General features: G+C 41.3%; 1 protein-coding gene across 2 annotated transcripts in view; it reads left to right on the top strand.

The window, feature by feature from the left end:
- USP24 (ubiquitin specific peptidase 24) overlaps positions 1-14,207 on the top strand; it is a 136,857-nt gene that overhangs the window by 103,710 nt on the left and 18,940 nt on the right. For both annotated transcript variants that reach the window (XM_037161426.2, XM_037161418.2), the window contains exons 51-56: positions 889-1,030; positions 1,516-1,666; positions 3,129-3,224; positions 3,880-3,983; positions 5,473-5,586; positions 13,319-13,415. In XM_037161426.2, coding sequence (XP_037017321.2) covers positions 889-1,030; positions 1,516-1,666; positions 3,129-3,224; positions 3,880-3,983; positions 5,473-5,586; positions 13,319-13,415 — 704 coding nt within the window. The remainder of the gene's footprint in view (positions 1-888; positions 1,031-1,515; positions 1,667-3,128; positions 3,225-3,879; positions 3,984-5,472; positions 5,587-13,318; positions 13,416-14,207) is intronic.

The following is a 14,207-nucleotide window of genomic DNA, read 5'->3' as shown; positions in this document are numbered from 1 at the left end:
CCTGTGCACCTAAGGTCTCGGGTTTGATTTCTGGTCAGGGCTCGTACCAAGGTTGCGGGTTCGATCCCTGGATACAGCCCAGGAGGCAGCTGATCGATGTTTCTCTCTTGCTCTCCCTCCCCACCCACCCTCCACTAAAATCAGTAAAAGCATATCATTCGGTGAGGATTTTTTTAAGTTTCCTTTTTACTTATCTGGAGGTATAATTAATTAAAGAAGACATTTCTACATCTGTGTTTTTAAATCCATACTTACTATGCAGTGTGGCAAAGGAATCTTTCCAGAACCCCAGCCCCAGGAGGAAAAGGGTGAGAAAAAAATGCATCACAAAATTCAGTCAGAATTTTCTATTTAAAGAAGAAACATTTTTAGAGACCTTAGCTTTTCTGAAACATGGTTTTGAAATATTCTGGGTTCATTTTAAAATTTCTACTTGTATTTGATTCACGGTATTAGATTTGATATCATACCATGGCAGTCCTGTGTCTAATGGTAGTAACCTCCAGTGGGGGAATATAGTCTTGTCCAACTTTACCTGGATTTGGCCGTCCTGGAAATGATTGAGTGGGACCAATTATAATCCCATCCTGGGCCACAGAATTTATTTTTAAATCTTACTTGCTTTTTGACTAAATTTAGACTTGCCTGGGAAATACTCCCCTCTTTCCCTTCCTCTGTCACCGTACAGTCACCCTCCCCCCGTCCCTCTGTATCACCTTCTGAGTCATTCTAAGCAGTACTCTAAAAATACACACATTTTGCTTATACTTAGCATTTAACAAATTTAGTGAGTAGTTACTTGCTGGATTTATGGGTTCTTTATGTTAGATTATCAAGACAAGAAAACTTGATTTACAAGGACTTCTTTCTTGATGTCTTGTCACAAAGCAAACCCATATACTGACGTCCGCCGAAGATACTGGAACGCCTACATGCTCTTCTACCAAAGAGTGTCTGATCAGAGCTCCCCAGCGTTGCCAAAGAAAAGCCGGGTCAGTGTCGTTCGTCAGGAAGCCGAAGACCTCTCTCTGTGAGTGTCCTTTCCGTGGAGTTTGCAGTGGGACTCAGGAGGTGACCCTGGGGTCTTCAGAGTGTACTGTTTGGTTTCTGAGTGTGATTGGCTAAGCTAGAGGGAAATTCTAAAAGGAAAATAAGTAAATTGCTCTACCCCTTTTCTTCTTATGGCTTACCTGGTCATTATTTCCTTAGCAAGAAGTTCTTTTATATTTAAAAAAGGGCATATAAATTATTTTATTCTAGGAGTGAAATTTTTTTCATCTCAGCACTTACCAAATACACTTTTATGTTCTAAGCATAGTAAGCACTATTTCAGCACTGTCAGAAAGGTTTTTTTGTGCCCTGTTCTCTGTGAATTTGAATTTAAATTACTGAATTATGGAAGTATACAATTTACTTTTTAAGTCTGGTACCCTGTTGATACAGGATTGTCAGGTTATAGGAACTACTAAAACAATAGCCACTTTATACAACACAGTTTCTGATTCCTTCTCTTAGGTCAGCACCGTCTTCACCAGAAATCTCACCTCAGTCATCTCCCCGGCCCCACCGGCCCAACAATGACCGGCTCTCTATTCTAACCAAGCTGGTTAAAAAAGGCGAGAAGAAAGGGCTGTTTGTGGAAAAAATGCCTGTTCGAATATATCAGGTAAGAACCATATTAAAATGTCTAAGGGGAAAATGTACATAGTGTCAAGGTCTGCCTCATAGGTCCAGCAGGACCCCAACTGGTCATCTCCTGGGCTGAGTTGTACCCACAGTGCCACATCTTACCCACCGTGTCACGAAACCTTCATGTCAGGTCCCAGGGGCAGCTACAGACTCAAGATTGGCCACACCACCAGCACCTTCTGTGTGGTGTAGAATGCCAAAGATAAAGAAGCGGAGGCCATGGGCAGTAAAGAAACACATTGCTAAAATTAACTTATATCTAGAGAAAAAATAAGGTAAATTTTATAACTTAAGGGGAAAACTAGTGACAGTGATGACCATTAATTACTGAATACCTACTCTGCTACACACTTTAAACAGCTCCCTAGTTCCTAAAACACTCTTGCGGAGTAGGTTTTCTTCCCATTCCTCAGATGGAAAAATTAGGCTCAGAAAAGGAAAAATGACCTGCGGGTATCTCAGAGACAGGATTAAAATTCAGAACTATCCAACCACCCCATCCAGACTTTCTACACTAAGTAATCAGAAGTGAAGTAGCCAGACCAGGGGATTTAAGTAAAATGTGAAGTCTTTCACTAAGAGACATGGAGAGAGAGAGAATTAAGCCATCTGATCAAGGAGGCCATGGAGTTGGTTGTACGTGGGAAAGCTCTGTTTGCCCCTTCCACTCAGAGTAATAGGTTAGAACTCACTTGTCCTTCACATGGTGGTTTTCCTAAATTTCCCAAAAGGATTTGGTTTAATGAATAATAATTCACCTTTTTACAACTTCTTATACATTGAAATGAAGAGTTTCCTCTCTTTTTAAAAAAATTCAAAGCTTGAGTGTAGGGTTTTTATGAATCCTTTTTACCTAACATATAACTAAAAATGTCTTCTACAGGTTGAATTTTTACCCTGTTTCTTTAAAATAATTGCTAATTTTAAGCTATCATTTAGAATGGAAGGGCAGATAAAGTGCTTCCCAGAGAAGGTAAAGTTAAAGGAGTTCATCATCACTAAGCCCTTGTTATATGAAACATTAAAGGAACTTACCTAAGAAAAAGAAAAATATAGAAACTATGAATGGTAAAATGACACCAAACTAACAACTGTATCAACAACTGAACCTAAAAAAAAACTAAGCAAACAACTAGAACAGGAACAGAATCACATAAATGAAGATCACATGGAAGGTCATCAGTGGAGAGGGGGTGGGAGGAAAATGGGGGAAATGGTATGGGGAATAAGAAGCACAAATGGTAGCTACAAAATAGATGGGGGGTGGTTAAGAATAGTGCAAGAAATGGAGTAGCCAAAGAACTGTGTGACCCATGGACATGAACTGCGTGGGGCAGATGGGAGTGAATAAAGGGGAGAGAAACGTGGGACAACCGTAATAGCATAATCAATAAAATATACTTTAAAAAAGTAAAATAATTACCAATTTTCTTTTGTAGATGGTGAGAGATGAAAACCTCAAGTTTATGAAGAATAGAGATGTGTACAGCAGTGATTATTTCAGTTTTGTTTTGTCTTTAGCATCATTGAATGCTGTAAGTACTAGCTGGATTGGTACTGAAAAAAGAGTTTTAAGAATTAGTATTTTAGCCAAAGTGTTCAGCGACTCATGCTCACTCTCTGTTGTTAGCCTTTAGATTAGATGCAAACATATTCCCACAAATGTGTAAATTACTGAGTTATTGCCTGATACTAAAATACAGGCAGTATTTGTAGTGTTTGTTACAGATTGTGAATGGGCGTGGGTTTCTACGTACTGACTTTTTTAAATGCTCTTTTTAAGCTTTGTAATGACTCCAAGAGTAGCCATGAGGTGGTATCAATGGATGTTGGGCTTTGTGGAGATTAATTTTTCCTAATTTTTAATCAGCTATTACCAATACTTCCAAGTACTTCTCTTTCTTGAGTATCGTGATTATAACTTGCTAATAATGGGGAAATTTTCTTAGTCTGTTGATAAGTTACTCAGCATCTTATGGTCTAAAGACTCTACTTAAGAGAGCTTCATAAAAGAAATAAAGATGTTATTCTTAGCCTTCTTTAAAGTTTAACTGGAACATTTTTCATAGTGACCTGGCTAGATTTTTCTTATTGAACTTGTTATATGTGTATTATTTAGCTTATAACAATGTGTGATAATCTGTAAACCTTTGTGAAAAATATCATCTCTTCTTTTTTTTCCTATCTCAGACCAAATTAAAGCATCCCTACTACCCTTGCATGGCAAAGGTAAGCTTGCAGCTTGCCATTCAGTTCCTTTTTCAGACCTACCTACGGACAAAGAAAAAACTCAGGTAAGAAGTAATACGTTTTAATAGTTGTGGCAAAAAGCACTGCTTAATTCAATTAAAGTCAAATTTATAAATTCAACTTTTTAAGGCAGTTTTAGGTAGTTGGAAACTACCTAATATACTCAGATGGTTAATGGCTCCTATCTTTAAGGAATGTCTAATTCAGTAGGAAAGATAGGTTAAACAGGCAATAACTGGGATACGAGGCATAAATGCTGTACATCTTTGGAAACTGGGTAGAATCCTATCCAGATATGGGGATCAGGTTGGCATTAAGACACTGATGTTCTCAGAGGATCTTGGAAGGCAAAAGAGAGGAACAGTTATTCTGGGTGGAAGGGAAAAACCTGAGTAATGGGCAAGACTTGCCTAAGGAACTGTGAATGATTCATGTTTTACTCCTCCACTTAAGGAACGCATTTGAAGTGAGATGGAATACTGGGTTTGGGTGGGCTCTGTGTTCAGTGGGAGATCGTGGAGGTTTTTTAAACAGAGGGTTAGCTTGCATGTTCAGTGACGCCATAGAAACTCTCGATTTTGATTGCATGATAGTCATCATTGGTTTTTCTCTTTAGTACCTGGTGGGGTGTTTGACACAGAGGGCCCCGATAAATAGTTGTCAGAGGGAGGGAGGGATGACAGCAGTTGTGAGCTGGTTTAGAGGATATACCTGGAGCAAGAAGGGGAGGCTCAGGATGGGGACCGGTTAACAGAAGACCATCTTTTCTCTCTAGCACAGTCAGCTTCTCCACGTATTGAGAGGTTTTTGGAAAGATTTTGCAGTCAAACTCTTGAGATAACAAATATAATGAAACTTTATTTCATGGCTAATAATTAAAGGTATATTAAATGATACCAATCTTTATTATTTGATTCAAAAAGAAGAAGTAATATATTTCTTGTAATATCTGGCATACGATTGACTAAGGAAATTTATTTGGTTACTTTTATTTGTGCAATTTGCTCAAGCTGCTTAAACATTGCACACTGTTTCCAGTATTTTTATTTTTCCCATTTTGGGGCATAAGGAGAGGGATGGCATAAAACCATGGGTAGAATTGTCATTATACCTTTTTTGCTCTTCAAATATTTTTATTCCATAAACTATAATATTAATGATTGTAACAATAAAATTAAAAGTGTAGGAAGTAGGCATTTTGTGAATGTCAGTTAATTAAGCAAAACAAAATGCTCAGGCATTTTTCGCAGTTGCAGTTTTTTGAAGAAAATGCAGATGGCGTCTTCACACCAATTCCTTAGAGAGGGTGGGAGTGATGAGTCAGACCACAGGCACCCAGAATGCACAGCACCGGCTTCTGAGGCACAGGAGCCATGCTAGTGAGCAGTCACAGAGTATTTAACTTATTCCACCTACCCACCCCACCCCACTCCCCCCAGTTTTTTTTAATTTTTAAAATGGAGTAACATTCCATGGGGTTATTTTCTGGGGCTATACTCCTAACATCACTCTCTGCCTTTTTTTTTTTTTAAGGGTTGACACTGAAGAATGGATTGCCACTATTGAAGCATTACTTTCAAAAAGTTTTGATGCTTGTCAGTGGCTAGTTGAATATTTTATTAGTTCTGAAGGGCGAGAATTGATCAAGTAAGTGTCAAGATTTTTAATTAAAAGAAATGTGTTTCTTTTGGTGGTTTACAGCTGAGTTTCTTGCAGCCCTTTTAATTCCAACTTGAAATTATTTTTCTGATTGGGATCAATGTTAAACTGTCCACTGATGAAGCAGTGAGGAAATTATTCAAATCACTTCAAAATCATTCTTTCCAAAATCACCTCTGTCAGGCCAGACTCAGACACAGGGTTCACTGAATGCAAGCCAAACAGGTGTGCAGATGGCCAGGTGCTAAGGGGCAGCCATGTCCTGAAGCCCTGCTGGACCTGAAGGGGTTCTGAAATCCAAGTCGCTTCCCCCAGGGACCCACAGTCCGGCAGCAGCTTACAGAGCTGATTGTGAAATTTTCGACCCCATGTCCCCTTCATCTCTAGGTCCGTGCTTCAGACGTCCATGTATTTGCCTGCCTGATACACATATATCCACCTCCCATCTACCCCGCACAACAACAGACACATTATTTTTAAAACAAATTTAAAAAAACAAAAACAAATTAGGTGACGTTAGTTTTCTACTTAAAAACATTTTAGTGGATTCCCATTGCACTTATACTAAAATCCAAAATTTTTATCATAACCCACAAGGCCTTCCTTGAATATGGTTTGTGTCTGTCTTTCTAGACTGACCTTGTTTCACTTTCCAGTGTGCTTATCCCTCACTGGCTTATTGATTCCTTGAACACACTAAGCTTTTTTTCCTGCCTGAAGACTCTTGAGCCTAATACTCTCTCAGTCCAGAACATTCTCCCCTCCACTCTGTGCATAGTAAGCACCTTCTTATCCTTCAGCTGTCAGGCTGCTTACTCCCGTCACACCCAGGCTACAGTTGGGTCCTCCTGTTAATCTGACCCGTGGTTTTACCTGTCTCCCCCTCTAAACTTTAGCTTCTGAGGCAGAAGCTGCATTTGTTTGGTTCCCTACTCTACACAGCCAGGCAAATAGTAAGCACTCAAATATTTGTACAGCATACATGCATGCAGTTCATAACGAGAGAACACATAGACATTTCTTCAAAGTGTTATATGCCTTTCTCTTTAGAGTTTGCATCAGAGATAACCTTTCACTCAATTATTGAGCTTAATTTCAAAATATCTTCCTATTAGAAGGACTCCTGAATAATGCGTTAGACAGCAGAATGTCAAAGAACTATCATCTATTTGGAAAGAACATGGCAATTATTTAGTTCATTCCCTTGTATTTGAACAGAGTTGCTTTTAAATATATTTAAAGAAACTCAGTAACTTCTTTGGTGGTATGTTTCAGTTTCTTAGAATTCCTAATGGTAAAGAATCCCAGTGAATTACCTAAACTTTTCCTGGTAGTGTTAATTCTCTTTCTTTGTAAAGCCCAATTATTCATCATTATCAACTGCTATGATTTCATATTTTTGAAGAATTAATATTCTAAGTATTTCTTTAGAAATGTTTAGATAACTTAGGTTATCATTGTTACAACTAAACAGTAAATATAAACTATACTAATATTTTAGTGGCTGTAAATGTGAAGAGGGTGTTGTCTCTCAGGTCATCCTTTTTTTAGGCAGTTCTTAAATGTAAGTATGATGATAAAAATTAAATTAGTAATAAATGTTGCTCACAAATTGATCTAAAGAGGTTTCAAATCCTAACATAGCCCTGGCTGGTGTGGCTCAGTTGGAGTGTTGTCCCATACACTGAAAGGTCGCAGGTTCGATTCCCGGTTGGGGCACATGCCTAGGTTACGGGTTTGGTCTCCAGTCAGGGCACTTCAGGCACAGACGAAAAGCAGCTGATTGATGTTTCTCCTTCTCTCTCTCTCTCTCTCTCTCTCTCTCTCTCTCATCCCCTCCCCCTCCCCCCTCCCTTGTCCTCTTTCTAAAATCAATAAGCATGTCCTCAAGTGAGGATTAAACAAAAAATACTAACATAAAGAATACTTTTTAAAATCTTTTTATGGGAGATTTTTAAAATATATTTTATTGTTATGCTATACAGTTGTCCCATTATCCCCCTTCATTCCCTCCACCCTGCACACCCCCTTCCCCACCATTCCCCCCATTTAGTTTATGACCACGTGTCTCAGGTTCTTTAGATTCTATATTTCCCATGCTATTCTTGCCCTCCCCCCTATTTTCTACCTACCATCTATGCTACTTATTTTCTGTACCTTCTCCCCCCTTCTCCTTCTCCCACTCCCCTGTTGCTAACCCTCCATGTGATCTTCATTTCTATGGTTCTGATCCTGATCTAGCTGTCCTCTTAGTTTGTTTTTGTTTTAGGTGTGGTTCTTAATAACTGTCAGTTTGCTGTCCTTTCACTACTCATCTTTTTTATCTTCTTTTTCTTAGGTAAGTCCCTTTAACATTTCCTATAATAAGGGCTTAGTGATGATGAACTCCTTGATTTGATCTTATCTGAGAAGCACTTTATCTGTCCTTCCATTCTAAATGAAACCTTTGCTGGATAGAGCAGTCTTGGTTGTAGGTCTTTGGATTTCATGACTTGGAATACTTCTTTTTAGCCCCTTCTTGCCTGGAAGGTCTCTGTCAAGAATTCCACTGACAGTCTGATGGGAGCTCCTTTGTAGGTGGACTGTCCCCTTATCTCTTGCTGCTTCTAGGATTCTCTCCTTCATTTTAATCTTGGCTAATGTAATGATGATGTGCCTTGGTGTGTTCCTTCTTGGGTCCAACTTCTTTGGGACTCTGAGCTTCCTGGATTTCCTGGAAGTCTATTACCTTTGCCAGATTGGGGAAGTTCTCCTTTATTATTTGTTCAAATAAGTTTTCCACTCATGGCTGTTCCTTTCCCCTTCTGGTACCCCTATAATTTGGATGTTGGAGCATTTAAAGATGTCCTGAAGGTTCCTAAGCCTCTCCTCATTTTTTTGAATTCTTGTTTCTTCATCCTTTTCTGTTTGGTCATTTTTTTCCTCCTTCTGGTCCACTCCCTTAATTTGAGTCCCAGTTTCCTTTCCATCACTATTTGTTTCCTGTGTATTTCCATTCATTTCAATTAGTTTAGCCTTCATATGTTCCTCTAATTTGTGACTAAAATCAACCAGTTCTGTGAGCATCCTGATCACCAGTGTTTTGAACTGTGCATCTGAAAGTTTGGCTATTTCTTCATTGCTTAGAGTTATCAGCTCTGGGGCTCTGAGTTGTTCTTGAGCCATGTTTTGATCTGTTCATGCCTATTAAGTATGAGGGGTGGAGCCTTAGTTGTTCACCAGGGCGGGGCCACCCAGGTCGCTGGTTTGTGATGCTGTGGGGGGGCGGGGTCAGAGAGGGATAATGGCGGTCCCCTCTGCCGCTTCCTGCCACTAGGGCCTGCGTGGTCCGTCTCACTGCTAGCTCAGTCTCATTGCTAGCTCCTTCACCAGTTTATCTTCGTGCGAATGTGTGACCACGATCAGCCCTCAGTGGGTCCAATGCCTTGTGCCCTCAGTGGGTCCAATGCCTTGCGCCCTCAGTGGGTCCACCTGCTTCTCCATACCTGGGATCCGCCCACGGCTGCTGGCGCACCTGGGTCACGGGCCCGGGTGGGTCCAGTGGATCTTTCCTGCCTGACCCCACTCTGCTGCTGGCTTTGCCCCTCTTACCGATTTGGCTGAAGGGTTCGTTGTTGTCAGACTTCCGTGTAGATCATTTTTTGTGGTTAGGCTGTGTTTTTGTTGCTAAAACTTTGTTGTTTTTAAACTTGGTTGTAAGAGAAGGTGCAGTACTTCCACCTACCTGTCTTTTTACTATTCATATTTTTAATCTTCTTTTTCTTAAATCAGGCCCTTTAACATTTCATATAATAAAGGCTTGATGATGATGAACTCCTTTAACTTGACCTTATCCGAAAAGCACTTTATCTCCCCTGCCATTCCAAATGAAAGCTTTGCTGGATAGATCAGTCTTGGTTGTAGGTCTTTGGATTTCATGACTTGGAATACTTCTTTTCAGCCCCTTCTTGCCTGTAAGGTCTCTTGCTTGAGAAATCAGCTAACAGTCTGATGGGAACTCCTTTGTAGGTGACTGTCCTCTTATCTCTTGCTGTTTCTAGAATTCTCTCCATTTTAATCTTGGCTAATGTAATTATGCTGTGCCTTGGTGTATTCCTCCTTGGGTCCAACTTCTTTGGGACTCTCTGAGCTTCCTAGACTTCCTGGAAGTCTATTGCCTTTGCCAGATTGGGGAAGTCCTCCTTTATTATTGGTTCAGATAAGTTTTCCACTTGTTGCTCTTCCTCTTCACCATCTGGTACCCCTATATAATTCAGATGTTGGAACGTTTAAAGATGTCCTGGATGTTCCTAAGCCTCTCCTCATTTTTTTAAAATTCTTGTTTCTTCGTTCTTTTCTGTTTGGTTCTTTCTTTCTTCCTTCTGGTCCACTCCATTGAGCTGAGTCCCAGTTTCCTTCCCATCACTATTGGTTCCCCATGCATTTTCCTTCATTTCACTTAGTGTAGCCTTCATTTGTTCCTCTAATTTGCAACCAAATTCAACCAATTCTGTGAGCATCCTGATCACCAGTGCTTTGAACTGTGCATCTGATAGGTTGGCTATCTCTTGGTCACTTATATGTATTGTCTCTGGGGCTTCGATATGTTCTTCCGTTTGAGTCTTTTGGGGGGGGCGGGTCTGGTCAAAACTGTTAGTTACATAGTGAGGGGCGGAGCCTTAAGTGTTCACCAGGGCCAGGCAATGCACATCGGTGTGTTGTGAGGGGCAGAGTCAGAAAGGGAACAGTGGCGCCTGCTCCACTTTCTTGGATTTCAGTTCCTTCTGCCACTTCCCACAAGCAGATTGGGCCCTTCTGATGCTGATTCCCAGTGGGTGGGCATGTGTACATTCTAGGACCCTGTAGGTCTCTCCAAAGAACTGTCCTGTGAGGCTGGGAGCCTCTCCCAGCACCTCAACCCCCACAAGTGTTTTCAGTAGGTGCTTTTAAGCTTTATTTCCCGGCACTGGGGCCCTGGGTTGCATAGTGTGTCTTGCTGCCCACTTTCACCTGGTTTATTGCACGCGAATGTGTGACCGTGGTCAGCCATCCACCTTGAGTGCCTCACTGGGTCTGCCCGTTGCCACCCCATGCCCGGAGTGTGCTGGTCTGCTGGTGGTCACCTGCACTCCCAGGTCTGCCAATCACTGCTTTTTCCTGCCACGACCCCTCTCCACTGCCTGCCAACTCCGCCCCTCCTACGGGTCTGGATGAATGATTGTTGGACTTCCATACAATTCAATTTTCTGTCAGTTCTGGGTGCTTTTTTGTTTCTAAATTTTTGTTGCCCTTAATTTCGGTTGTGCGAGGAGGCACATTGTGTCTACCTACACCTCCGTCTTGACCGGAAGTTCGGGAGATTTTTTTTTTAATTCTTACCTGAGAATATGTTTCTTGATTTGGGAAAAAGAGAGAGAGAAACATTGATCAGTTGCCTCCTGTTCACAACCCAACTGGGGATCAAATTTGCAACCCAGGTTTGTCCCTTGACAGGGAGTTGAACACCTAGTCCTTTGATGTACAGGACAATTCCCCATCCAACTGGGCCACCCAGCCAGGGCTTCTTGGTGGAAGTTTTCAGACAAACACAAAAGTAGACAGAGTAGTGAACCTCTCCTGTACCAGTTCTCCAGCTCCAGTTGTCTGCACCTGGCCAGCTTCCTCACACACCCTCACATGCATGCTTTTTTTCCTCTTAAATACTTTAAGGCAAACTTCAGACATATAATTTTACTGTAAAAATTTTAGCATGTATCTCTAACAGATAAAGTTTTTTAAAAAACCACAGGTACCTTTATCATACTAAACAGAAATAAAAATATTCCTGTGTATCATTCAATACCCTGTCCAGCTTCAGATTTCCCCAGATGTCTCAAAAATAGTAGTTTACCATTGGGTTTATATTCTACCAATGTAGTTCCAAATGAGCTTCACACATTATATTGGGTTTATATGTCTCTTAAGACTTTTCATCTCTCATTTTTCCTGTCCCCTACCGCCTCCTTTTTTGTTGGTCCATTTATCTTGGGGTGGGGAATGGAGCCTGGTCATTCGTTCTGTAGAACTCCCCATATATTCTGGGTCAGTTTGTGTTCTCATGGTGCTTCCTCGTATCTGACAGGGAATGTGGAACACCCCCTATAGGTACTCTTTCCAAAAAATTAAACCTGAATCTGATCAAAACTTAAAGCTAAATATTACAGGAGTACTTGTTGTCTTTTAAACTTTGTTATAGTTGGCACTTAGAATCTTGGTGGGTTTTGAACAGAGCCTATCAGTCTGGTTCAGATTAGGTAGCTAATGCATCGCATTCACAGCGACATGGCGTGAACAGAAGTGAAGGCTCTTTCATCTTTCTCTCTGGGAGCAGAGGAAGAAGAGCAACTGCCTGTACTCAGAGACTAGGGCCGGCTGCTATCTGAAGGAGGACTTGGGTCATCAAAATTACATTATATTTGTATCTTTCTTGTGGAATGAGAATTGTATGTTAAGAAATACAGGTGTTCCTTGACTTACAATGGGTCACATCCCAATGAACCCTTCATAAATTGGAAATACCATAAGTTGCATATGTATTTAATGCACCTAACCTACCAAGCTTAGCCTCACCAACCTTAAATGTGCTGAGAACAATTCCATTGGCCTACAGTTGGGCAGAATCACCTAATGCAATGAGAGCAATGCAGACTGTCAGTGGTTTTCCTTCTTGACTGCATGGCTGGCTGGGAGCTCTGGTCCCCCAGCATCATGAGAGAAGACTGTACCACATAACGTGAGCAGGAGAAAAGATCAAAATTCAAAGTACACTTTCTGCTGAATGCTGTCACTTTCTCACCATTATAAAGTCAAAAAAACGTAAGTCAAACCATTGTAAGTTGAGAAGCATCTGTATGAGAAGTGATAGGTAGGTTTTCCCTTGGGTAATTATAACGTGGGTTTTCATGTGAAAGCAAACGTATGAGGCAGAGAGAGAACAGGTGATCATAGAGAAGCATGTGGTCACCTGGTTGTCTCAGGCGATCACCACCAGCCAGCCCCAGAGCACAGCTGTTTCTGCCTGACCGTGCCCTCCAACCACAGGCTGAGGCCCCCTCATCTACACACCAGGAGTATAAAGGATTGAGTTAGGTAATGTGTTTGTGGTACACAGTATGGTATCTGACTGTAACACTGGACATGCCAGAGGTAATAGAAGTTGCCTAACAAACCTTAACTGCCGTAACCAGAATCATCATAGAAGAGGAAAGAGGGAAGCAGGGCCTTTTCAGCCTCAAACACTTTCAGGACTGAATAAAAGTGAGGGTTAGGAGGGGAGAGGAATGGAAAGTAAAAGGATAGAAATGTAAGTGCACAGCAGGGATTTGGAGGCGCTCTCTTGACTCAGAACTTCAGCAAGTGTCTTATTCTGAGAAATTCAAGGGGCGCCAGTGAGAACTCCTGAGTGAACAGAATTTATCAAATTTTAGGGTCTTTCACGTCTCTTTAAGTCCAGATTTATATTTACACAGATACTTATTTTAGGGGAAGAGAGAGAAAACTTCGCTTTTCAGTGTTGGGGGTCTCATTTTCCTGTTTGGCCTTCCTCCCTCACGGGGGCCTATGGCGTGTGCTAAAGCTCTCAGGAGATTTGAACCAACATCTGGGAGTAATTCTGTTCCAGGGACTGTGGGTGGGACCCATGTGTGGAGGGCTGACTTGCAGAATCGCCTTGCCCTTTCACACCTCCCTCCTCTTTCTTTAGGATATTCCTGTTGGAGTGCAACGTGAGGGAAGTACGAGTCGCCGTGGCCACCATTCTGGAGAAAACCCTAGACGGTGCCTTGTTTTATCAGGATAAGGTCAGTCTTGTTTTTACATTTCTGTGCACTCTGTTTTTACCCAGCATTTAAAATTGCACATAATAAGAAAGAGAGCCTGGGGTTGGAATCTGGTAATTTTGCCACGTAGAATGCACCCTCTGTGCACTGACTTTCTGGTGATGCCAGGGTAGAAGGCATTCTGACTTTTTCTCCTCCTATCACAGAAACCAAGGTAGGCCAGGAATTGAGGTCTGCTTGTGTCTGCTTTAGAATTCTCTCTCCAGAACACTCCCTTTTCAAAGTCTTCTCTCAAGAGTTTGGATTGGATCTCTCTAGAGTGAGACGAGCCTGAGTCTAGAGGCTGTAGTCTAGACCCACACACATTCTGAGCCCCCCTGGCTTTGCCTCTTTCCTCATTAGCTGTTTTTGTGATCTAAACATGCATTTGGCAGCCAGACCAAATAGTGCCATTTATGCAGGGGCACTGGCCAAAATAGTTCCTTCATTGGTTTTCATTATTCCCTAATCTGTTCCTGTTCTTCTGAATTTCTTCTTCCTAAGCCTGTTTTCCGGTTCACAATTCAACACATGCGAACCCAAACCATGGTCTTTATTACCATCCTCGATCCCCAAAGCTTTTAAGACCTAGGGAAAATTTAAGTTTGATTATTCAATCTGTTATTAAGTGCTAGCAAATACAGCAGTTACTTCCCAAGTTTGCTGTTTCAAACAGCTGACACTACATGGAAAACTTTGAAAAATGTTATTTTTAAAACTAATTGGCCCCTTAACCACATTGGCTAGAGGCATTGTGTTTCAGTGAACTAAATG

The sequence above is a fragment of the Artibeus jamaicensis genome, unplaced genomic scaffold (genome assembly GCF_021234435.1).
Source record: "Artibeus jamaicensis isolate MK-2021 breed Jamaican fruit bat unplaced genomic scaffold, CSHL_Jam_final scaffold_1019, whole genome shotgun sequence".
NCBI classification, from domain to species: Eukaryota; Metazoa; Chordata; class Mammalia; order Chiroptera; family Phyllostomidae; genus Artibeus; species Artibeus jamaicensis.
The sequence above is the reverse complement of the archived record's forward strand: the minus strand, read 5'-3'. Positions and strand labels throughout refer to the sequence as shown.